At 37.6% G+C, this 25,924-nt stretch overlaps 1 protein-coding gene across 1 annotated transcript; it reads right to left on the bottom strand.

Annotated features, from left to right (window-relative positions):
• Positions 1 to 893: 893 nt before the first annotated feature.
• On the bottom strand, positions 894 to 25,651 carry unc119a (unc-119 homolog a (C. elegans)). The gene is made up of 5 exons (XM_007236576.4): positions 25,449 to 25,651; positions 7,376 to 7,489; positions 7,079 to 7,178; positions 4,537 to 4,709; positions 894 to 3,046 (listed from the first exon to the last, which is right to left on the bottom strand). Exons 1-5 carry the CDS (start codon positions 25,561 to 25,563, stop codon positions 2,934 to 2,936), a joined length of 615 nt encoding a protein of 204 aa, XP_007236638.2. The 5' UTR covers positions 25,564 to 25,651; the 3' UTR covers positions 894 to 2,933.
• Positions 25,652 to 25,924: the final 273 nt, after the last annotated feature.

Genomic DNA, 25,924 nt, shown 5'->3' with positions numbered 1-25,924 from the left:
TATGAACTTGTTTTCTTTGCATTATTTGAGATCTGAAAGCTCTATATCTTGCATTTAGTTATTTCAGCCATTTCTCATTTTCCGCAAATAAATGCTCTAAATTACAATATTTTTACTTGGAATTTGGGAGGAATGTTGTCTGTAGTTTACTCAAACATATACCTATAAATAGCAAAATAAGAGAAACTGATTCAGAAACTGTGGTCTCTTTTTTTTTCTAGAGCTGTACTTTTCAATGAAAAAGACAATGTAAAATTAGATGCTGCACACATTACAAAGGCATGGCTGCAGAGGAAGAAAAAGGTATGGGTACTGGACTTGCCTCAAATAGAGAGTGTAAATGTGAAATGCAGGGATGGATGTATGAAGTTGGGCAGACAAAACATGAAACAATGCAGTATTTTTATTTCCCAAGTTTTTTAGATTTAGGGTTGTACATAGTGTGCATAAAGCAATGCTTTGCATTACATTAACTTTAGTGTGTCATTAAAAATGCTGTAAAATCTTGCATTAACTGTAAATGTTCTGATCAGGTTACCACTGATGTTTTAGAGCTCCTGTAAGAGTGCTACCATTTTACTCCACAAGGGAGCAGTAAAGGGCTCTTCTGATATGGAAATGCTGCCAAATATCCTCAAGAGGCACAACATGTACCAACACAGCCTATATCAACAACAGCCTGGTCTGTGGCTTACTGTGATATATTATGGTTGTACATGCCCTTAGGATATAATTAGAGGAAATGACTCCATGTTCAAAGGTTCAATATATGCAAATCTACGGTTCTGAATGGGTTCATATTGAAAATGTAAATCCATGCTATATGTAAATTAAATTTTGTTGGTGCTTGCTCTTTTTTTTCTTGATCATTGCCAAAAGAGGTCCGCATATAATAAAGGGAGAACATATTTATTTCAAGAACATTGACTGGAATAGACAATACAGATATAAACACATAATATTCGCTATTATCTCTATAACATGATTTTGACCAGCACAGCTATTAAAATATACTTCCCACAAAGGTCTTTATATGAATATAAATAAATCACAAGTTTGCAATCAAAAATAGCCCAAACCCTTAATGAGTAAAAAAGTTTCTAAGGGCAGAGTGTCAAACTCTGTGTCCTGCGTCAGTATCGTGCTTCTAGTTCTTGAAATCTGCATATAGAGAGCTCATCTGCACACACCTTTACAACTCCTTCAGAACAGATTCTGAATAGGAATGTACAGCAATTTGTTATTTTATTACACAAATTTATGACAATTTTTTCATTCTCGGTCAAATTACACATTTTCGAAATTGTAAAAAAAAAAAAAGGAAATTCACACTGTCTTCAGAGAACACATTTATTAGCATATGTATAAAGCTTATTATTAATTAATTTACCAAAAAAGACTGCAATTTACAACATTATATTTACAACATTATATGTTTTTTTTTGTAAGAATTTTGACCTAATGTACAGAAAAAACAGGAAAGGTGTTCTTAAACAAAAAGAAAATATTATATTTAAGTTTGTTAAGCAGGTGGAGACTTACTCGTTTTTCAAAAATGAACAATGTTAATGTCACATGACCATGGGTGCCAAAAATGTGCATAAGAATGTATATACACACAAACTACATGTACACGTTTGTATGCACTCCTTCTAATGAATTCTAATGAATTCTAATGAATGACACACATACACACACAGTTTATCTATTATCTGTAGTTAGAAAACGTACTGCCAATAGAATATGACTCTCTGAAGCAGATATACACTAAATAAATCTAGTAGAAAACCCTTAGTGGATGGTCCCTGGAGAGTAGAGACTGTTACTCAGTTACTAAGGCAAGATAAAGGTCTTTTTAACACTTCTAATTTTGAATGAAACCATGAATGTGCAGGAGCCCCAATACTTTTGTTCATATAGTGCAGATACTTTAAGGGAAATGAAACACCGTCTACCCCACTATAGCCCTCTATGGATGAGATTCGTTTCTTAGGGGGACGTCTGTGAAACTTTTTTCACACTTCTACTCTGTGCTAAAACTCTTGCATCTAGACTTCAATTGGAAAAACAGGAGGACCAGTGAGATTTTTGGATTTATCAGTCACGTCACATTGCGTTCAGTAGCTCCTCCATTTCCACTTGCTGTTGTGTTTACGTAGATCTCTGCGTAAACACACTCCCAAAGCGTAATTACAGTGTGTGGCAGTAGACAAATAGCTATTTTATTAAACAAGTCCAGACAGGGTCAAATTACCGGACGACCACAGAGTTCAGCAAAAAACAGTAGATAATTCAGTCTGTAATTTTCTCAAAGGACGTCTGAAAAGAACACATACATGGTTGTTCTGGATAGGAATAAAATCACTGAGGACCCCCTATAAAAAAGAAAAATTACCTCCCAATTCATACCTCCCAATTCATTTGGGAGAAACTAATCCTTAAGGGCTTAAGACAGATATATTGTTCTGCAGTGCCATTACACATGTGTGTGAATGAACTCTCTATACCAGATTTCAAGAAGCACAGAGTAGAAAGAAAAAACAAAAACCGTCTCATTGTGTCATGCAGGCTATTAATGCACATGAATGCAGGCACACGCATACACTCACATACATGAACAGAGACACATTCTGCTGTAGGCAGTAATAATAATAGTTATAATAATAATAATACAAAATAGGACTATCTATGGTACACAATATATGTGCTTGGTGGTGGTCAAATTCTTTTCCTGGTGCACAAAAACACACACACACACACGCACGCACACACACACACACACACACATCCATCCATTCACACAAACCCTGAGCTTGGGGTTTTTACCAAAAAAAAAAAAAAGGAAAGCACAACCCTGACTGGATCGGGGCCTATTCTCCCCAGCCTGTGATGTATATGTCCATATTTCTGAGCATCTTCAGTGTGCAGAGATTCTATTGTGTGCCGGTGTACGAATAATCTGCCTTGTTGTGCATCACCAACTTGTTGTCCACAAAGTAGAAGCTGTCAGACTGAGTCTCGTACGGGTGCAGGATCATCTCATGTACTGTGGAGAAATGTGAGAAAAACATTCTTATATACTTTTTATATTATATAATTTTTCCCACAATCAAAACTGGAGTGCAATGTATTAACCCAAAAGAGCCCATGGTGATGTATGTGTCACAGCACTTTCTCAGTCATTTTAACTCGTGAAGTCCCTAAATGACATTATAGTGAACCATTTAACCTCGTGAGAGTATCACAGACAGTGTGTGGTGTGTGTGTGTGCGTGCGTTTGATTATTTGACCTCATTTACAGAACGCAGGAGTGCTGGGTTAGTGCTGAAGATAAAACTAGCTCTTTTTAAAAGTGTAATTTTTGCTTCTACAGGCCTGTTTCAACCATTTAACCCTTTAAACTCTTTAATTACATTCTTTATATTCCATATAACTAGTTTTAGTCTGATCTCTAGAACAAAACATTAAAGTATAAGTTGTTTTACATCAGGATTTTAACCTTAACATATTTTCAGTCATGTGAGTACAAAAATAATTGAGCTGCTCACTAAATTTACCTGATTAAACAGTATCACTATACAGAAATGGGTCTGGGCTCTGGGTCTGGGAAATGGGTTAAACAACTCAACTCAAACTTCAACCTAAAATATTTGTGTGACAAGCACAATCATAAGACTTATTAATGCTCAACACTAAGTACAGATATGTACACTGATGGAGCATTCTGTCTGTACTCTGCATTCATTTAATTTTGTCTTTACCTATGCATATTCCCTAAAAGCTAATGGAAATGGATGGATCGGTGCAGTACTGCTGAAAATCGTAGGGCCAGTGAAGCCAGAAGTTCAAGCAAAACATATCTATTGGCAAATGGACCCAAAGTAGAAACTCTTTCATAAAATAAACTTAGAGCAGAAATTCTGTAGCATTTGCAGCACTGCCCTATTTTTGTAGTAAATACACATTCGTATAACAACCTTCTTTTCCATGTTTGTTGATGTTAGAAGCGTTTAGACTCTGAACTGCCTCTAGTAGATGACTTTGGATCAACACCAGCAGATGACATGTCTCTCCAAACCATCACTGATTGGTGGAAACTTCACACTAGACCTCAAGCAGTTTGGACTGTGTGTCTCTCCACTCTTCCTCCAGACTCTCCTCCTTTGACTAACAAATGAAATGTAAAATTTACTGATGGTCAGTGATGGTTTGCTGAGTCTTGTCATCTGCTGGTGTTGCTCCACTGTGTTATATTAAGTCCAGATTTTACAGCACTTCATGCTTCCCTCTGCTGACAACTTTTACGGAGATGTGAATTTAATTCATTTTAACTTCATGTAACCAAGTGTAACCATTCTATTGGTGTGAGCCAAACAGTATAGTTAAAAATGCTGCCAGACTATCTGGAGGATAAGACACTACACTGTTTCAGGTAAAAGGAAATAAAGCTGGTGTGAGGTGCTGCTATATTTAGGCAGGATAACTGTGGCTAATGAGGGTAAGTGCAGGTGCTGGTGCAGGTGAAAGGACACTTACTGAGTTCCTCAGAGAGAGGAGGGAACTCGTAGATGTGCTCACAGGTATTTTTGCTGCTGGGGATGCAGAAACCGAACTCGAAGTCGAAGCTCTTCAGCAGCTGACCCCGGAAGTAGTGCCTCTCGATCATGCGGAAGTTATTGATTGGAATATCTCCTACTGTGAACTCCACTCTGTAGAGGCAGAAAATCCAGCACTCTCAATTACTGCATACAAATGAACCAGTAGTACAGTAAACCCTAAACGCTAAATTAAAACAGCATTATGTTAGCAGGTCTGTCACTGTATTTTTTTATAATGACAATGTCATTATAAGACCAGTTTGTCCTACTGATTTATTGATAATATTATTAATTTAAATGTATTTATATAGTGCTTTTTTATAATAAATTCTGTTATCACAAAGCAGCTTTACAGAGTTAAGTCCAAGCCTCTTTTGAGCAGACGTATACAGTACTAGAGATACAGTACTCTATCAAAAAGTCACTTGAGTAGAAGTTGAAGTTTTCTTTAAGACCCACACTTAAGTGGAAGAATAAATTACTCAACATTTTTAGTACTTAAGTTTTGCAAGTAGTTTATTTAAAAAATGTAAAATGTACAACTCAGGTACTAAAAGAAAAGTACTGTTTTATGTAGTTACTACAGAAAGCAGCGAAATGTTTGAATATTATATTGTTTATATTATAGAGAGGCTAAACAGAATTGGCTATAAGGTAATATATTTTAACCAATTCAGCATAAAAGGTTACTAGTTGGTTTAGCACTCCTGAAAAAGTAACTGTTTAAAGTTGTTTTGTGTGGTCTTTTTATAAGAGAGCTTGATCATTTAATTGACTTAACAATTACATAACAACAAAGCAGACATATCGGCTCATTAATTTTAATGAGCTCTCCTTGCTAGATAAAAAACAATAGGAAATATGGTCATATCCATTTAATTGTTTAAAAAGTTCATAATGTAATTATAATGACCAGCATGTGAGAAGTGGCATTTTTGCTCCTGGGCTCCACCTACAGGTGCACTTTTTAATATTGTAATCCCTGAGTAATCCCACTTTCAGAGATATAAAACACATCTGAAGTAAAAGAAGCATGTGGACAGAACATGACGCAGGATACGCAGCATTACATTGTTCCTGAGAGAGGACACAAGGGCACTCCACCACTGCATTAGGCAGTGTGCCAGCCAAAAGTGGCTAGGACAGAGACCTTATTCAGACTATTTTAAGTCTCTGGATCATTAATATGTTTTAGAAGTTGATATTTTAGGGTAAATTTGCAACAAAATATTACTTTGCTGTAATTCATATTTGGCTTTATCAAACCCAAATACACAGATTTGACAGACAAGCTGTACAGGTCACTAAACTGAGTCTTAAGCCCCATCCGGATGGGATTAGTTTCTCAGGGGGATGTCTGTGAAAAAGAATTCACACTTCTACTAAGTGATAAAACTCTTACATCCGGACTGCAATTGAAAAAACAGGAGGACCAGTGAGTTTTTTGGCTTTCTCTGTTACATGACATCGCGTTCAGTAGCTCCTCCATTTCCACTCACTGTTGTGTTTTCGTGGATCTTCATTAAAAACGTGTGCCCAAAGTGTAATTGCGGTGCGTGACAGTGGATAAATTATTATTTTATTAAACATGGGGTGACGAAACTCTAGACTAAAATAAAATTATCGGAAGACCACGTTCAGTGTTCAGTGAAAAACAGCAGGTAATTCAGCCTGTAATTTTCTCAGAGGACGTCTGAGAAAAACACATACATGGTCGTTCCAGATGGGAATAAAATCACAGAGGACCCCGCATAAAAGAGAAAATTACCCCAGGATCTCCTGAGAAACTAATCCCGTCCGGATAGGGATTTAGAACAGAAACTTGACATATCAGACATGTAATTCTGAAATACTGCTCTCATTTGTAAAAAATCCAGTTTTTTATTACTACAAAATACAGTGTTATCGTTATACCGCTCAAACTTTCTAACCCCATGGCAAAAATATCTGCACTTCTTTAATCCTACTATTTAAACACAGTCACAGTCAGCTGGGTTGATTTCTGGTAAGTGACCTGACTGTGGCTTACAGTTTACATCACTGAAGTTCATGCCCCATATACTATCCCTTTTTTTAAGTCACTGACATCATTTCACCAGTAGCCAAATGAATAGATGACCTGGAATGTCCTCTATTTTAATACCAGACTGTGAGCAGGATAAGATAAGATAAGATAAATTGCTTGATTGTGTAAGTGGATGTTTTAGCTTGGTGGTTACATGTAAATTGCTTGTTTTAGATATAATTGTTTTGCAAATGTATTAAAATCACAATAAATTGATGGTATGGAAAAGTAATTATTCTACATAAAAGTGTGAAATTGTGTTAGTTGTGAAATTCTTTATAGATAGATGTGTGTATTAACTGGCTGACTGTAATCAGACTGAACCTAATACAGAAGACAGGTACACAGAGAGGTGAGAATGGGGTCGTCTAGAGCCGCAGTGCTCTGATCGTAATCTACTGTGGTGTGTACTTACGTGGCTCCGACCTGGCGTAGCCTCAGGAAAGCGGGAGTGAACTGGTAGCGTACAAAGCGCCCGGCGTTGGGGTCAATGTCCTTTCTGTCCTCTGAACTCTCTGCACGGCACAAAGAGGGGAGACATGACAGCCTGCAATTCTGAAGTGCTCTTATAAAGCACACGGTATCTAAATGGAAATCAGGGCTTTGTGGAAAGAAAGCAGAGCAAGCGTTTCACGGCGATGGAGGTCTATCTTTTGCTACAATAAGCTGAAAACTGGCAGCATGGGAGCTAGAGGTTATGGTAAAAACTCACCTGCTAAAGGAGGCTTGGTGATCTCAAAAAGAACTATGCCCGTCTCCATATCTCGGATCTTGAACCTAGTAAAGTCGATCTTGTGCACATTGTCGTCTGGACTGCACAGGTAATCTGTGCAAAAGAGATTTATTTAGTACAGAAATAGAATAGAACATCAATCAGCTTTCCTTTGCTGGAAAAATATGAAGCATTTCTCAAATATGATTAGACACTGGCTTTGAGATAGGATGGTAACTGCTGATATTAATTAAACGTTGTTGTTCAAATAACAGCATTTCATTACCACCTATTGGCAAAATCCTACTATTTGCAATGTATTAGGAAACCATTCTGCACAAAATCCTAAACAATAATGTAATGCATTCAATGAAATACACGGTTCTATTGTACTTTTACATAATTTGTTAGCTCTGGTCTAAATCAGCTAACGAGTTTGTAAATTCACTTTCCAATTCATTTGGTTTGTTTTTACACTGAGACAAAATGAAGTGCACCACAAGAGAAGGTTCTCTCCACTTTTTGGTCATATTTGTCTAGTGCAAGACCAAGAAAGTAAATACAGGAAAATGGTATTGTGTTCTGGACTAGTGCGTATTTCTGTACAGGTTTAAAATGGAGCCAGAGCAGGAATTTGTTTACAGCTGAAGTAATTATATGGGCAATATGCAAATGAAAACAGCTATGGCTATGAAAACAGTTTAGCACAAACGTGCAGAGTTCACCTGAGAGTTTGGTCAGATCAAGCTTCACAATACGACATGCCAAAATGTTACAGCATAGCAGTATGTAAACTGATCATGAAGAGTTACCTCAGGGAATGGCTTTTGAATGCTCACACCTGTATAAGCTGTAAGGCTGAACACTGGACAGAGAACTCCTCTGAATTACAGTATTTTTCGCACTATAAGGCACACTTAAAAATCCTTTAATTAAAAAAAAAAAAGTCAGTGCGCCTTATAATCTGGTGCGCCTTATGTATGTATTCAACCAGTCAGGTTAAAAGGAGCAGTAAAGCCACTCCGCTGAAATGCAGCATTATACAGGAGTTTCAGTTTAGTTCTCCAGCCCCAAGACTTGAGACTGGAGCAGTATTAGCATTAGTTGCTAACCACGCTAAGCACTAGCTTAGTCACAGTTCAGAGGTGAGTATTATCGGCCTATAGGCTGCTGCTAACCCCAGCTAGCACTACTGGAGTAGTACTAGCATTACCCGCTAAACACGCTAGCTCTTTCGTCGATCAGAGGCGAGTATATCAGACTGTAGTCTGCGTGTTTACCACGTTAAAACAAGCTACGTGGGACAAACCACTAGCTATCACCCTGGCTTACCAGAATACTCAGGGTTCTCAGTGTAGCTCTGTCAGGCAGCATTAGCTGCTAACTGCAGTTAGCCTTAGTGGAAATTTGCAAATCTAAGCTTACTGTAAATAAACAGAAGCGCTTCACTCACCCAAATAAATGTTTTTCAGGAGAGAAATCTGTGTAGGTTAACATACAGCACTTGTTAGACTTTAAAAGAAAAGTTTTTAAAGAATTACAATTTTGTTTACTTAGCTTAGCTTTACAGGTCTCGACACCCAGCGGTGAGACCTGCTGAATTAGAAGAAAAACATGGCAACTCCCCTGTTCCTTACTAGTGTTGCATAATGTGCATTATAATCCAGTGCTCCTTGTGTATGAAAATAGACCAGAAAATAAACGTTGATTGATATTGCACCTTATAATATGGTGTACCTTATAGTAAAAAAATGTATACATTTGGTCTGAGGCCTAAGTGTCTGCCAGATGAATGGGACATCTCATTTCCCAAGGGTAAAATATATTATAATGTTATAATATATTATATAATATATTATAATATATTAATGCTGTTAGATGCGAGTAATTATGCATTTGTAAACATTGAAATAAACTATTTTCCACTGATTTGATAGAGTTTAGGATGTATTTTAGATGCAATTCATCCATAATTTGAATCGATTCTGTCCCTGTAACAATGCTACAATAACTCTAAAAACCATAATAGTAAGACTAAAATTACGAATTCTTCCCAGATCATGATAGGTAATTTTTTTTAAAACAGTCCTATCTCATCTGAAACAGAAATCTTCCTCACACAGTTATTCGCACCACTGAAGTTTGTCTAGGTGTGTGTGACGCCTGCTTAAGTTTGTTGTGAATGTGCCTTTGAGAGGTGGACTGCTAAGGGTTTCCATCTTCTGTGAGTGACTGCAGAGACAAAGAAGTCTTATTCCCTTTCTTCACTAATCTCCGTGTGGAGGTGACAGTGACGATGACCACACAGTGTTCTGATTACATTAACTGTGCTCCACTCTGGAAACATGGCTCTGAATCACGGTTTCTCTCAACAGTGACTGTTTCAGCCGAAATGATTGGAATCAGATACTTTAATATTTACCAAGTTTGAAGAGAGTCAATGAAATTAACACTTTTTAAATATTGTTTTTTTTTTTTTTCATATTTTTGTAATCTACAAAAAAATCCATATATGCTATACAGCCACATGGTGTAATTAGTGGTGGGCAATATGACTACAACTAAATCAATATGTTTAAGAGAAATGGTGCTGTGCGAAACAATATGATTAAACTCACAACAGTATAATGTTCAATTATAAGTATATTGCACTATGCATTATATTTAAGTAGCAACATTTTGTAAGCAATAACGGGTTTATTTAAATGTTTACATAATACAAAAGTACAGAACTGCACTCTGTGTGGTATTTCACTAAATCTGCAAACAGCACTGGATTATACTTTAAAATGGTGAAAAAATAAAATTGTCAAACTGCTAGGGATACCCTATTGGTACATCACTAGCTGCTCCTTTAATTGTGATATTTCTACAACATCATTTGAACAAGCCCTTGAAAGCCCTTGTCTTGAAATTCTATGTCCTCTATTGGAATATAATCAAACCAAGCTGAACTGCTTGAATGTTTGCACCAGGAGTGATAAAGTTATCCAAAAGCAGTGTGTAAGACTGGTGGAGGAGAACATGACAAGAGGCATAAAACTGATTAAAAACCAGGGTTATTCCACCAAATATTCTTTGCGTTATTTGAAGTCTAAAAAGCTCTGAATCTGTTTTATTATTTCAGCCATTTCTCATTTTCTGCAAATAAATGCTTTAAATGACAATATTTATATTTAGAATTTGGGAGAAATATTGTCTGTAGTTTATAGAAAAAAACATTTGATTCAAAAATATACCTACAAATAGCAACATTTTAAGAAATTGATTCAGAAACTGAAGTGGTCTCTTAATTTTTTCCAGAGCTGTTTATCATTATTTGTAAGTCGCTTTGGATAAAAGCGTTTCGCTAAATGTAATGAAATGTAAAAAAAAACTGTACTCAGCTGATGCATCATCCCATCTGAAACCAAACCAATTTCATACAAACAAAAATCTACATACAGATTCTCCTTTTTTAGATCTAAAATCACCAGATGATGACCTGTATAGCAGGTGCAATAATGCAAGATGGTAATTTTTTTTTTATCTGGTGTCAAAGAGTATTAAATATATCGATATTCACAAGATATTGCTCAGTCCCAAGTGTCCTAATGGCAAAAATGACAGCACTGTGAAATTGTGTTTATTGAAGGTGTTTGTATGAGTGGGCGCCTCTCGCCAGGCAGATATATATATTTATGTGTGTGCCAGACTCTGTGGACATCCGTGTGTAGCCTGCTGTACCGTCAACCTCCCCTTTAGGCTGGATTACACCTAAGAGGCTTACATTGTTTCACCATCACATGGTCCAATGGGGGGGATGCTAAAGGGATTTTAAATAGTCCTCTCTGCTACTATAAAGTGCAAGCTCAACTCTCTGGGCTGACTATACTCTGGGATCTTTCTACAATGTGCCATGACCACATAACACTTAGTGACAATCCACTGGCATGGTAACAGAGTCTTATACCAGCAGCCATGCTTCCACCTAGCCTTTCCAAGAGAGAACAGATGGACCAAACAGGCTTTAGCCAATCACTTGAGATATTTATAGGCTTTCTGCCTTCTGGGTGAGCTGTGCAGAGAAAAGAAGGCACAGGACACACATCTGCTTAGGCTCACGGCCTTAAACAGGCCTTTTATTGTGGCTAATTAACACAATTGGCTACCTGTAGCTGTTCTGAAATCCTTATCTAACACTTATATAGCAGCAGCCAGTCATGGAAAGATTCCTCAAATGAGAGTACTTCTTTTAAAATGATACATTTTTAACATTCATTTAGTTATACATAGTAGAAACAGATCCAAATACAAGCTTAAATACCTAATTTCAAAATCAGAGCTCCAAAGCCTGCATCAAATTCACTGGCTCTTCACACCAACCCTTGGCATCAGTAGATGCTGATTCAGCTCATAGCACCAACAGAAGGTCAAAGCAAGGTAAACAACACAGAACATGCTGGGTCCTAAATAAAAAGGACTATTAAGATACTGACAGCACTCTCTCTTTTTGCCTTCTAGGTGATACCTCCAGTACAAGATGCAGTTAATTATTAAGATTGGCTTAATTACATCATATTTCAGTAGCAGTGTTACGTTACTGTGATTCTGCAATACTTGCAAATGTATTGCAAGAGGATTTTCTATGATGCTTCACTGCATCTGCGTTACTGAATAGGATGGAACACTCCGTAAAAAGCAAATACCAGAAATTATTAGCTGTATTGGTGTTGACAAATAAACTCTTTACAGCAGATTTACCCTATTCATCTGGTTAGCGCCACCACCTTGAGTAATATAGCAGTAACTTTAGTAAGTCAAATTGGGGGGTGGAAAGGCTCAAGTTGATTCAATATCGATTCATTTAGAGTTTACAATTAGGCTACAGGTTTTGTTCAGATTAAAATACAACAGAAAACAAACTGACTAAAATTGACACACCTTGTTCAACTACTCTAGCAGGCTCTAGTAACACTGAGTGAAGGGGAAAAAAATAATAAAACATTAGATTTTCTACCACTGTGGCATGTTTTGAAACTGCTGGACTAGAGCATTTAGGGTGGAATGGTGGAAATGTAGAACAAACTTACTGATACATCTTGTTTAACTAGCCTAGTTTTGGAACCGCTGATCTGAAACTACTGGCCTATAGCTGCAGTTTGCTCTCTGGCTCTTCAGAAGGATATTAACACAGTTAATATGCTAATTTTAAAGATTGATTTTGGGGTTAAGCAAATCAATTTTTGACCATTTAAAGGAAAACTGATTTGAAACCCACCCCTAGATTTGACATGTCAGTGTATTTGTAAATATAAGGACGACTGGTCTGCTCATCAACAGATAATTTACCAAATTTGATTATTCAAAGACAAACTATTAACAACCTACCAACAGTACCAGTGAAGAAGCAGACATTTTCACAAACAACTGTCCGTGATTGACAGCACAGTCTTAAAGGTTACAGTAGCATCAATCCTTTTTTAAAAAGCCTTTCTAAAGGTCTGTTCTGAGCGAAGTGTACGGATGCTGCTCCATCAAGCTATGAGTAAATGCATGATTTCCTCCTCCAACACTCAACATTTCAGCGCAGTGGCTGACGCCTCTGGTTTACTGTCGTATTCAGTGGGATCTGTTCTTAAAACACACTCATGTATCCAGCCATCATCAATATCCATGACAACTGTTATGGGCATGACATTGTTACTATGGTAACAGTGGCTTTTTGTCTGGCCCCAAAGCAGCTGCCGTACATGATAAGGGATGATTTATTTTCTCTGAATGTGATTTGTGTAGAAAATAACCAGCCTGTTCACATCTCAACTGTTGAGCTGGATCAAATGCTAAAACCACTGTGTAGACACTAAACAACACTGAGCAAGTCCTGAGCAAGAATTCCTACAAAATGGGGTGCTTCTCTGGTAGAAAAACAAATGATCTTTCAGAAAATACCAACACAGTAAAGCTGTGAGACTGAAACGCACAGCAACAACGCAGACAAAAGTTTAAAGCACAAGCAAAAGTTAAATAAAACAAAAAGCTCCTGATCTGGACAGGCAGAGACTATTTGCTCAGAAAAAAAATCCATTCAAATAATGAAGCTCTCTTCATGGGAGTATTATTTATAGTTCTCATCATAGCAACACCTAGTTTGTCTGGTCAGTGCTTAATGATGTAAAATCAGGTGAGCTGGTGACAGAAGTTTGCAAAGGTGCATGCTAGCCAAAAGCATCCCAGAAAAATCTGGAAACAAGACAATGCTTTAATAATTAAACTTACAAGGGATTAACTTCTCTTTTCAAAATAAGCAACAGGCAGACAGCATGTTTATAGTAAAGTGCTGGATCTCCAGCTTTGATACATGAGCCAACAGACACCTTTGCTGACAAACATCTCAATGAAAGTGACAAGGAGAGTGCAATCTACCCACCTGGAGAAAGCAAGGCCAATTGTGCCTTCTCAGGCTTTGGTTGAAGACGGTGAGGCAGCATGACCCTGGTTGGAGTTCAGACTCACTTGACAACATTAAGTTTTTAGTTTAAAACATCCATCAAGCTATGTATGAGTAAATCTAAAATATAAATAAATAAATAAAAGAAGCATTTTTTAAATTAGAATTTAATTTATTAAAGGGAAATAAAAATCTATCCAAACGAACCTGGCCCTATGTGAAAAAGTATTTGCCCCTTAAACCTAATAACTTGGTTGTACCACCTTCCACACTTCTGTGAAGGAATCTAAATGGTTTAGATCATTGTCCTGCTGCAGAACCCAGGTACATCTGGGCTTAAAGTCAGAATCTGATGGACAGAAATTGTCCTTCAGGATTTCAGAATTCATGGCTCCATCAAATACAGCAAGTTGCCAGAGTCCTTAAAAACAAAACTGAGCTTTGCAAAAAAAATAACATTCATTAAATTACATTACATTAGGCAGATAGAAGAGGTCGAAAGTTGTCAGTGGTTAATCACAACTTGAAGGGGGGTTTGGATAACTTTTTTCCCTTAACAATTGAAATCATCATTTAAAAAATGTTTTTTTTGTATTTAGTTTAGTAAGCATGACAAAAAAGGGAAGAGGGAAAAAAAACAAACAAAAAAAAAAAAAACTAAAAAAAAAAAAAAAAAAAAAAAAAAAAAGAAACCGGTAAGGGGAAAATACTTTTTCTTGGCACTGTATCTACGGGTTGTGAACAGTTTGTAACAATTATATGGACCATTTCTCAAGGGAGTCTAACATTTATTTATGTTCTCTCACAAGAAAGAAACATAGTCTTCGTTTCAGCATCATCTATAATATTCTGTGCAGTCTCTAGAGGACATCATGTTGATCAGAGCAAGTGGCCATTCTGTTCAGTTCTTGTTCCAGTATGCCAGAACAGGGCACTGCCCAGACAATATGTGGTAATACGCAGGACGTGCGGCCGGTTATTACAGTGTGCAAGCCAAGTGCGACTGTTGATCTGGCTCGCCCTCAGAAGCTGACAGCAGCCACACTTCATTTCCTATAATGCGGTCACCTAGCAACATGCCTTCTGATACCAATCCAGGATAAGTGCCTGCTTTTTCTGCCACCCCTACCTACTAGGTAAACAAAGGCCTCTATAAGCATAACACAGGGTGCACGGCTTGGATTGGGTATTATAAACCCACTGACCGCCAGACAGACAGCGTGATACAGATGTATTATGAAATGAAGTAGCAGATTTAAAAAAATGCTCAGGCGTTATACGTCCTTTTCTCCTCTGCGACCAGCAGTCTCTCTGTTCAGTGTCTGACGCTGCATGTATTGTGTTCTGGAACAGTGTGGCACCTGGAATGCTGTTTAAGGTCTGTTAACAACTGTTAACAGCTACTGGAGACAAACTCAATCCTGTGCATTTGCTTGTATCTTCCCATTGGCCCTTACCCTGAATAAATTAAAGAGGCAGCTTCTTTAATTAATCTTTCGCTGCAGTCCATGGCACAACCTGCAATAACTCAGAATAGCCGGCCGTGACCTCAATCAAGAGTAGTCTCTGTTTTTAGAGGTAAATCCCAGTGATTAGAAAGTCACCCTGGGTTCAACCATTGACAGACTGAAGAGTGGTATCTAAAACCAGGGTAACACTAGGGCTGTGTATTGGCAAGAACTTACACTCACAACACAGGGATTACAATAAAATATTTTTCGCACTATAAGGTGCATTTAAAATCCTTAATTTTTTTTCAAAAATCGTCAGGGCACCTTTTGATCCGGTGCACCTTATGTATGTATGATTTTTATCAGTCAGGTTGTAAGCAGCAGAAGCGCCACTCTGCTGAAGTGCAGCGATATACAGGAGTTTCAGATTAGATCTCCAGCAGTAGTGCTGGGCAGTGTACCGGTTCATTTGGTATAACGCGACATGAACTTGAACCGGTATTCGTTTCTCTCATACCGCCATACCACTAGAGAGCGCTGCGGAGCGCCGTGCGGAACAGCACCGCCAAAGAAAAGAGTCCAATGTTGGTCTAGCTCCGTCCTGCAGTACCTCACAAACATATATTAAAACCTAGTCATATATATATATATATATATATATATATATATATATATATATATATATATATATATATATATATATATATATATATATGATAATAAAAACAGTGAAATACCGTAAAAATATCAGAATCTTGAAAAATACTGTGATATGCTTTTTTGGCCATACCGCCAAGCACTATCCAGCAGTATTAGCATTATCTGCTTACCGCGCAAAGCGCTAGCTCTTTAGCCGTCCAGAGGTGAGTATTATCGGTTAGTCGCTAACGCTAATGCTTTAGCTTAAGTGGAAATTTGGAAATCTAAGCTTACTGTAAATTAACAGAAGCGCTTTACTCACCCAAATAAACAGTTTTCAAAAGAGAAATCTGTGTAGATTTACATCCAGTGCTCGTTTGACTTGTCTGACTCATCAGAAATGTTTTTTTTTGTTTGTTGTTTGCAAGAATTACAGTTTAGCTTACTTAACTTAGCTTTACAAGTCTCGCCACCCAGTGGCCAGACCTGCTGAATTTAAAAGGAAAACATGGCGACACCCCTGTGCCTACTATTAGTTACTAGTGTTGCATAAAATTTGCCTTATGATCCAGTGTGCCTTATAGTGTGAAAAATACGGTACAATATATAGCAACACACTGTGATACTGTAAGCAAGGTAATATATTGTGATTGTTTAAAGCAAGTTTTTGGGAAAAAGAAAATGTAAAAGAAAATGTGTGGCATCTAACAAGAGAGTACAACACTGATATCTAGTGGGCAGGGTTTAAATACAACACTAAATGAACCACTGTTGACACAAATCATTATACATAAACAAACAATTAAAAATCAATACTGTTTTTGAATATTTATACAGTAATATTTCGATAACTTCCTAAACCACTAGATAACACTGATTTTCTGAGGGGCAGGGACTTTCCAGATTGTGTTTTAGACCAGATAGATTTTTAATCATCCAAACATGATCAAGTAGTGTATAATGGTCAGCCACCTTAAATGAAGCAGCAATAGTACATGTCCAATAGTGAAGCATCATTTAAGGTGGAACAAAAAAGATCCAGTGGGGAAAATGAGACATACCCAGTCTGCAGTTTTTTATCTGCTTATGGTCATGTAGTGTACCCAAGACTTAAAACTATGGTTCTGCCCAACTGATTTGTGCATGAAATTATAATAAGCAAATTTTATGGTAAAAGGAGGACAGGTCCTCTGCTGGCGCATTTGGCTTGCAAACTGGGCAGTTTATGTTTGTAAAAAGTGCTATGAAAATTTCTTAATCTTAATATCGCCTACAGTATTGCAAAATATTGCCCCAGTATCATATGTTTTGTACAATGAGATTCTTGTCAATACACATCCCCACGTAAACATACGTACCGCAGACACTGCTAGCTGTAATCAATTTGGAAAGTCTGGAGCAAGTTCCTTTTCAATTTGTCCTTGTAAAATCATATATGACAGATCGCAACATCCTCAGTGACAGAAGATCAAATATTTCCAGCGAGCTCACGAGTCTCACATGACAAACAATCAAATATCAAAGAGTTTCTAAAACAAGACATCTTCTGCTTCCTCATCCTAAGAAGATGTGAAAAACAAAGGAAAGCTGCCTCAGGCTCATTTTTAATCAGAACTTCAATCTGTGTTCATAAATCTACTCTGGGTGGTCTGGGCCAGCATCTACATGCCTTACAAGGAGCATGTGATCATATAGGTATACAGGGCTTAATAATTGACGAATATATAGATACAAGAGATGGCAAAAAGTCACTTTTCCATTTTTGATACTGATATTATTTCTTCATCATATATTATCATCATATATTGTGTTTAATAGCTACTACATTTTAAATCTAGCTATTCTTTAATATTTGGATTTTCTTTAATACAGTAAACACTTTCCTACCCCACATTAAGAATAAAACACTGGCATGCCAAAAGTCATGGGACAGGAACTAGCATCATGTGACTTTTGCCACATCCCATGGAGGCTAAAAAACGCTGTACTGACCTGTGGAATCTCCTGCATTGAATGTGGATGTGATTTTTGAGTACCTTGTCTGTTTACACAAACCATTCTAGCCAGAAGCTGCCAGTCACCATCATTATCACCCACGCAACCCGTGACACTATGGACTGTGGAATGTTGAATTGAATTGCAATTTGAATTGCATGTAAAATGTTCCATCCATCTGGCCATGAGCATGTTGCCCATTTATCAACCTCACTCACAGGAGAACACTTCACAACCTGTTCCCTAACCATGTAACACATCATGATATGTTTACATACTGCTGACTTCTGGCATGTCTGTGTACAATACCATTGCTTCATATAGCTTCAGGCTAGATTTGTTACAGGATTGGATCAGATTTTCTCTTTCCATTTTCCGAAAATATCTTCTCTAGAATTGTATACTGCCATTGTTCTGGTACTGATGATTGGTATCGGACTGTTGCCATCTCCACCAGCTATCTTCACCTGCTTCTCAGAGTGGCACTATTGACGTGTTTCAACACCACTGTTTTATAACCCCTAATCACTCTTGTAAGCTGGTGTTTTAACTTTAGATCTTAATCTGTCCTGGGGCATCATGTGTCAGAAATTCTCCACTATAATGTTTTACTAATGTAATTAACAGTGAAGAAGAGCATTAAGTGCTTAGTAGCAGTTTGTTACGGTTGAAAAAGTTGCACAAGCATCTGGTCACGAGGTGAAAATAGGAAGTTGCAGGTGTGACCTGAACCGTGTAGGAAGGAAAGACATGTTCTCAGTCTGCAGACAGCAAGTGGCCTTGTTTATCGTCACAACACACATTTTACACAGGGATCTATGAGACCTGTTCCAAATTTGTATTTGTCTGAAATGTCAAATAAAACATGGCACACAGGAAAAACATCTTAAGATTAAACATCTTTATCGCTCTTAGTAAAAAAAATATAAGGCAAAAGACATTCATTCTACTCTTATTTTATGAGGTTTCACATGGTTAACAAAGTTGCATAATGACATGTTATAGGTTACAGTACAAAATGTTTTATAGCTAGATTAAATCATTTTATGCACTTTACGGTGCACTATCAATACACGTCTGGTTTTCTGATTATGTATTTTCATACATAAGGCATACTGGATTATAAGGCTTACGTCAAGCGACACTAGTAAGGAACAGGGCTTTCACCATTGTTTTCCTTCTAAATCAGCAGGTCTGGGCGCTGGGTGGTGGTGGGGGGTAGCTTACTACGTTAAATAAGGCTAAGTTAAGTAAACAAAACTGTAATTCTTAAAAAAAAAAAAAAAAACACTTTCTTTCAAAGTCAAACGAGCCCTGGATGTTAATCTACACAGATTTCTCTCCTGAAAACTGTTTATTCGGGTGAGTAAAGCACTTTTGTTTATATACAATAAACTTAGCTAAGCTCCATAACATAAGGAACTAAATTTAAATAGTCTATTTGTAGTTTATTATATTTGCATAGTTTAGAAAAATAAGTGCGACAATAATCAAACAAATAAAAGTGCGACAAATATAAAACCTAGTGTTGTAACCCACAATAATTTTAATTAAATTTTATACATTTCTTGATTCTGTGCCTAAAAACATGTCATATATGAATATAAATATGATACAACACATAACGTGAGTCTGGCAGTTGTTATTTACATTGTGCCAAAATAAAATATTTTTACATGATTAATATTAAACACATGAAAACAATTTGGAGATCCCTTGAGGAATTATGTAATAAACAAAAATGTCTGTCCTCGACAATCCCCTGACCTTACCCCAACTCAGATGGTGATTTGGGATAAGCTGTAGCATCACAGCGTCAAAAGACAGCAACTATTGTTCAGCGCCTCCAGAAACTCCTTCAAGATGCTGAGAAAACTATTCCAGGTGACTCTTCAAGAAGCCACTGTGGTACTTTTTTTAAGAATCTAAAGAATAAAAGATATGGTTTGTTAAACACTTTTTATAGCTTTGTAGCTTTAATGCTTGTATAACTTGTCTATGTTTTCTATCTCTTTAATATTAAATTTACAATGTAAAAAAAATAATAAAAAAAAGCTAAGCTTTTGAATCAGCTTGCCAACTAACAGACAATCTATGTGATGTGATGTGTAAACACTAATAAAAACTAGCAAACTGTTTAAAAAGTTAGAAAATGTTATAATCACAGCTCTGGGCGCACACACAAGATTTTCCACTTGTCCGCGTTTGACTCGGCGTTGGCGTCGGCACTGAACGTTGAACAGGCCGAACCGAACAGTTCGATAAAATACAGAGAACCGTTGCATCCCTAGTGTTTGACACCTCAGTCAGACAGGATATTAACAAGCTGACAAATGGTGTGTACTAAAGACTATGGGCATGTTTAAAATATGGAAACAGTTTAATGTGGATTTGTAGCATTAAAATGCAACATGAGTCCAATAACAGGTGTATCCATATTGCTGAATTTGCATTTGCACACTTACTTATGTATGTGCAAGTGAAACCAATACACTTCTAAATCAAATAATAGTTCTGTTTTATTTTACATTTGAATTAAATGTTGTATTAGAGAAGAAAGGGAGGTATTTTGCTACAGTTACAGTAATATTGTGTAGTTTATTAATGTTTATGAATTTTCAGAGAAATTAATATAATTATCAAGCACAATTGTCTACATAGAGATTAATGTAACTTGGGGGTAGTAAAACTTGCTTACACTACATTTGTTTTCAATCATTTTCTTTTTTTTTTTTCTTTTTTTTCCCATTTTCACCCCAATTTAGCACAGCCAATTACCAAACCCACTTACTAGGACTCCCCCTATCACTAGTAATGCCACAACACACCAGGAGGGTGAAGACTAACACATGCTTCCTCCAATACATATGAAATCAGCCACCGCATCTTTTAGAGCTGCTGCTGATTCAGCATTGCCGAGTAGCATCACCGTGTGCTCAGAGGAAAGCACAGCGACTCGGTTCCGATACATCAGCTCACAGACGCCCTGTGCTGCGGACCTTTAGTGATGTGGGTGGAGAGCCATCTACTCACCTAGAGGGAGCAGGGCCAACTCATTTTGAAAAAAACATTATGCCTGAAAAGTCCAGACTGCTTACACTGCCCATACAGTTAGTTGTCTGGAAACTGAGGCGGCTTTAGACCTTGGGTAAATGCTTATGAGCATTAGGTTCAGGAAGCGCCCACTGAGATGCATGCCCATTAAGTTTCCCTTGGGGCTGGTGAGGTTGAGAAACAAAGGTTGTAGCCATTGAGCTGCCGGGGAATAACTGGAGAAAGCGGAGAACGGCCATACTTACAAATAGTGCTACAGATCATGTCCTATTGTACCCTCATGGGATTGAATGCTCTAAGGCAGATGCTTAAACCTGTGTTTCCTAATCTTGGTCCTGGCACCCCCTTGCCCTACACATTTTCTGCATTATTTCCTCCTGCATTAACACACTCCTGTAAAGGCCCTGTCCCACTGCGATTGCGTCTAAATATCCACTAAAGTACGTCCAAATTTATCAGAAAACACTGCGTCCACTGACTGAACGCGCTGCGTCCAAAATATAGACGCACTGCGTCCAAATTACGTCCATATTCTGTCTAAATTGAAGTTGGACGCCGACTTCCAAATTTGTACGTCGACTTCCACTCTTTGGACGTCGACTTCCACTCTTTGGACGTCGACTTCCACTCTTTGGACGTCGACTTCCACTCTTTGGACGTCGACTTCCACTCTTTGGACGTCGACTTCCACTCTTTGGACGTCGACTTCCACTCTTTGGACGTCGACTTCCACTCTTTGGACGTCGACTTCCACTCTTTGGACGTCGACTTCCACTCTTTGGACGTCGACTTCCACTCTTTGGACGTCGACTTCCACTCTTTGGACGTCGACTTCCACTCTTTGGACGTCGACTTCCACTCTTTGGACGTCGACTTCCACTCTTTGGACGTCGACTTCCACTCTTTGGACGTCGACTTCCACTCTTTGGACGTCGACTTCCACTCTTTGGACGTCGACTTCCAACTATATATGGTTGTTTTTTCTAGTGAATCATCATTTCTTCTTGAGCTACAAGAGAGAGCACATCTATTCTCTTCTACACAACCATGAACCACAGATTCCTTGCAGTGATGGTGCAGCAGCAGAACATACTCCTCCATGTGCTGGACCAGACCGGGAGGAGGAGGAGGCGGCAGCAGGAGAGGACTGTATGGGTCAGGCCTTGGATTGTACGCCGGGTGGAGTTTGGACTGTATGACCGGCTGATGGTAAAGCGATGGACGCCAGAAAAATATTTTTATGGACGTCGACGTCCACCTGGACGTGCCGTCCAAATATCCACTAAAATACGTCCGTACTACGTCTAAATATCCACTAAATTACGCCCATATTAGTCGCCCAAATATTGGGCAACGTCTAAACTACGTCCACTTGGACGGTGCCGTCCAAATATCCACTAAACTACGTCCAGATTGCGTCTAAATATCCACTAAATATCCACTAAACTGCGTCCACTGAAATTTGGACGTACTTTAGTGGATATTAAGACGCAATTGCAGTGGGACAGGGCCTTAAATCTGTAAGGGCTCATTAATGAGCTGATTAGTTGAAGTTGAGAGTGTTGGGAGCAGGGAAATTACTAAATGTGCAGGGCAGGGGGGTTGCCAGGACTAGCAGGACAAGGACAAGCATATAAACTGGCTTGTTTTTTTCTGACCCAAATTAAATGATTCTGCCTGATTAAGTCCTGAAGGAAGACCCCTAATTCTGCGTTCAAACTGGCATATGACAAGTTGCTTGTGTAGTCCCAAGCTTGTCTCTTGTGGGAATGTTGTGAGCGTATAATGTTCTATGTTCTAAATAATGATCTATTTAGTAAGCTGGCTAATGTAGCAAGTTAACCTACTGAACAATCCGCAAGTGTTCTGTTTCTTTTCTTTTTTTGTCCTAAAGTTTTACTTAGTGTAAATATAAAAGTTTCATATATACAGTAGAAACAACAAAAACTAAAAAGTGTGTCTATTTCATTAACAGTAATTTAACACAACCCTGATTTTGTATAAAATAATAGTGTAACAAAATAAATAATATAACAAAAAATAACAGTTAAAATCTACCACAGTACTAAAGTGTAGCAAATTATGTGAAAGTAAACCACAAACAAACAAACAAAATAAATAAATACAATATAGACCTTGCCTTTCAAGAATATCACAATATGGTATTTTTTGTGTGTTCAAAATTCTGGTGATATTATTGCATATAATACAATATGGCACTAGCAATAGTATGAATAAATGTCACATGAGCCATTTTTGTGAAAAAAGTGCTCAGGTGTTTCTATTTAGCTCTTTAGATCACTGAATCAAAGGTCTCTAAAGAAAGACAGGTTTTGGGATCTTGCTCATGAATATTCATACATGCAAACATATCGCCTCTGATTGGCTAGCAGCACTACCTGTCTTCCCCCAGTCAATTTTACAGCTCTAAAACTCAAAGGACAAAATACAGAGATACAGCCTTAGTTATAAAGATAAAGCTAAACTCTTAAACTTCACTTAACATCAGGCTCGAGGCGGCGAGCGGAACCCCCAGCGCCATCCATGCGGGGGACATTAGATCACCTGCCCTGTACTGATCTGAAATATTTGATGAATATTGTAGGAAGACCTATGCTTATTGACAACCATTTACAAGGTTCTAAAATGTGCTTTATGCCATGGGTTCTCAACTGGTCTCAGCCCGGACCCACCTTTTCTCATGATCATTACGTTGCGACCCACTTTTATAGTATACAAACCAAACTAGTTTATTTAAATAAAAATGCCTTTAAAAAACATTTAAACAAACATATGCCTGCAAAGTAAATTCATGAGCAATTTTTCTAAGAAACTGAGGAAGAACAACTACACGTACACAAAATTAAATATCAGAAATTGGATGCTTAAGAAACTCTGTATCTTTTTTCCCCAATATAAAATGTAAGTACAAACTCTAACTCTCTCTCTGCGTGTGTGTGTGTGTGTGTGTGTGTGTCTAGCCTAATGCAGATCTTTTAAGAGGCTCTCGAAGTTTTCACCACGGCCACCTGTTAAGAGTAGCTATACTCAGCTACTGAGAAAAGGATTAGATCCACTACAAATTCTAGAGCTGGAATTCAGCAGCCAAATGAAAGTCTCAGAGCATTTTGTTTATTTACACACATACATACAGCTCTGGAAAAGAATAAGAGACCACTTAAAAATGGTGAGTTTCTTTGATTTTACCAAACTGGAAAAACTCTGCTTGATTTTTTGCACCAGGAGTGGCACACCAAAATGAGGAGAACATGCCAAAATGAAAATCAAGAGAAACTGATTCAGAAACTGAAGTTTTTTAAAGGGCTGTACATACATATCCAGACAACATGACCATGTGGTGACTTTATAGACAGCCCAACTGGAAACCAGAAGGTTTTGTCCAAAAGGTCCATGATGGATCCACAAATAGATGTCAGTGATGGGACAGGTAGAGGCTAATAATGTGCTCCATCTGGCACAGTGTACATGGGCATGTCATGATAACGGTTTTGTTTTCTCAGAACTAATCCTGCATCTAATCATAATTAGATGTACATTTGGGTCAGTGTTCCACAAATGGTATCAGCAATATACTTAAAAATATATACTGTTGTTACAATAAGAAAATGTTTCACAATATAATAAAATATGGTCATATTGCCCATCTTTAGACACTGATATAGTAATAATGTAAAAAAAAAAAAAAAAAGAATAAAGGCAATTACACCTTACACCTAAAAATAAACCACCAGTGATTTAGATTATATATATAAATCAATAAGGTAAGTATTATGACAGAGCTAGATGGGACCCATGTGAGATTAAGGTGATTATGGGAAGCCCAACTAGGTTCTAATAAGAAGACGTAACCTAACTAGCTAAGTTAGTCACAAACCAAATCAGAGCCCATGATCCATCTATGTGGGCCCTATTTGAGCTTATTACCTGGATATACAGAACTTTAAGCTTGAAGGTGTGAACACTCCACTTTATAAACATTTAAAAGGAAAAAAATAAACAAAAAAAACACATCAATAAATAAAAAAATAGTTTAATTGATTAACTAATTAAGAGAAATGAACACATGAATAAATACAACCAACAATGGTTAAAATATTCCTCGTATTTCACAGAAGTTATATTATCAATTAAAAGTACAATATAGAATCTTTATAATTCTTAATTAATAATTCTGATGACCATAATATTACCCACTGTGTTTACTAAGGGAACAGATCCACCCATGGGGGGCCTACATGAGCTTGTTATCTGAATGTACAGAACTTTAATAGAGTGGTACTGATTTGTTAACAGGATTTTTCTAAGAAAAACTGGATATAAAATCACCCTGAGTGAAATAAAGCAGATAAGCAGTATAAACCGGTTCCTACTGTTTACATGTGCTACTGCTACTGAATGAAGTGGTTTATAAACACGCAGAAGCGGCGCAGCTCCTAAACTAAGAGTCTCTGAGCGCGGCGTTGTTTTGAGTTGCTCCACTTACTCTCGGTGATGTTCTGCAGGCCCAGCACGTCCTCGGGCCGTATGGTCTGGTTCTGGAGCAGCTCCTGCTCTGTGGTACACGGGAGTCCCGCGTCGTTCCCTGCCTTTACTCTCATCTCTGAAAAGCGGCTGGAAGAAGGACGGGCTGAAGAGCTGCCTCTTCTCCCGCAGCCGTTAGCTTTGTTTCACCCACTCGATTTCCATCAAGCCACGCCCCCTCTAATGCAATTGGCTAATAGCATCTAAACTCCCGCGCTGGGATTGGTTAATACGTAGTGACTGTTGGGTACTTTTAGCCAATCTTATGGCAGAAGGCGGGTCTAACTTAAAAACGGGTGTGAAAAAATCCTGAATACATTAGCGAAATTGCGTAATATTATTTCTTTAAAAAGCTGTTGTTCATAATTAAAACAATTGTATTAGGATATTGAAGAATAATAAGTAAGAAAATAAAATTATCCATAATGTGTTTCTTTT

The sequence above is a fragment of the Astyanax mexicanus genome, chromosome 18, assembly GCF_023375975.1.
Source record: "Astyanax mexicanus isolate ESR-SI-001 chromosome 18, AstMex3_surface, whole genome shotgun sequence".
NCBI lineage: Eukaryota > Metazoa > Chordata > Actinopteri > Characiformes > Acestrorhamphidae > Astyanax > Astyanax mexicanus.
This window is presented reverse-complemented; position numbering and strand designations above follow the sequence as displayed.

Excerpts from the sequence above, each read along its gene's own strand:
- unc119a (XM_007236576.4), bottom strand. The coding sequence starts at position 25,563 with ATGAGAGTAAAGGCAGGGAACGACGCGGGACTCCCGTGTACCACAGAG. Across the intron at positions 7,490-25,448 it reads CCTGCAGAACATCACCGAGA|ATTACCTGTGCAGTCCAGAC; the intron begins GTAAGTGGAGCA and ends TCTTTTGCACAG. Across the intron at positions 7,179-7,375 it reads CACCAAGCCTCCTTTAGCAG|AGAGTTCAGAGGACAGAAAG; the intron begins GTGAGTTTTTAC and ends TGTGCCGTGCAG.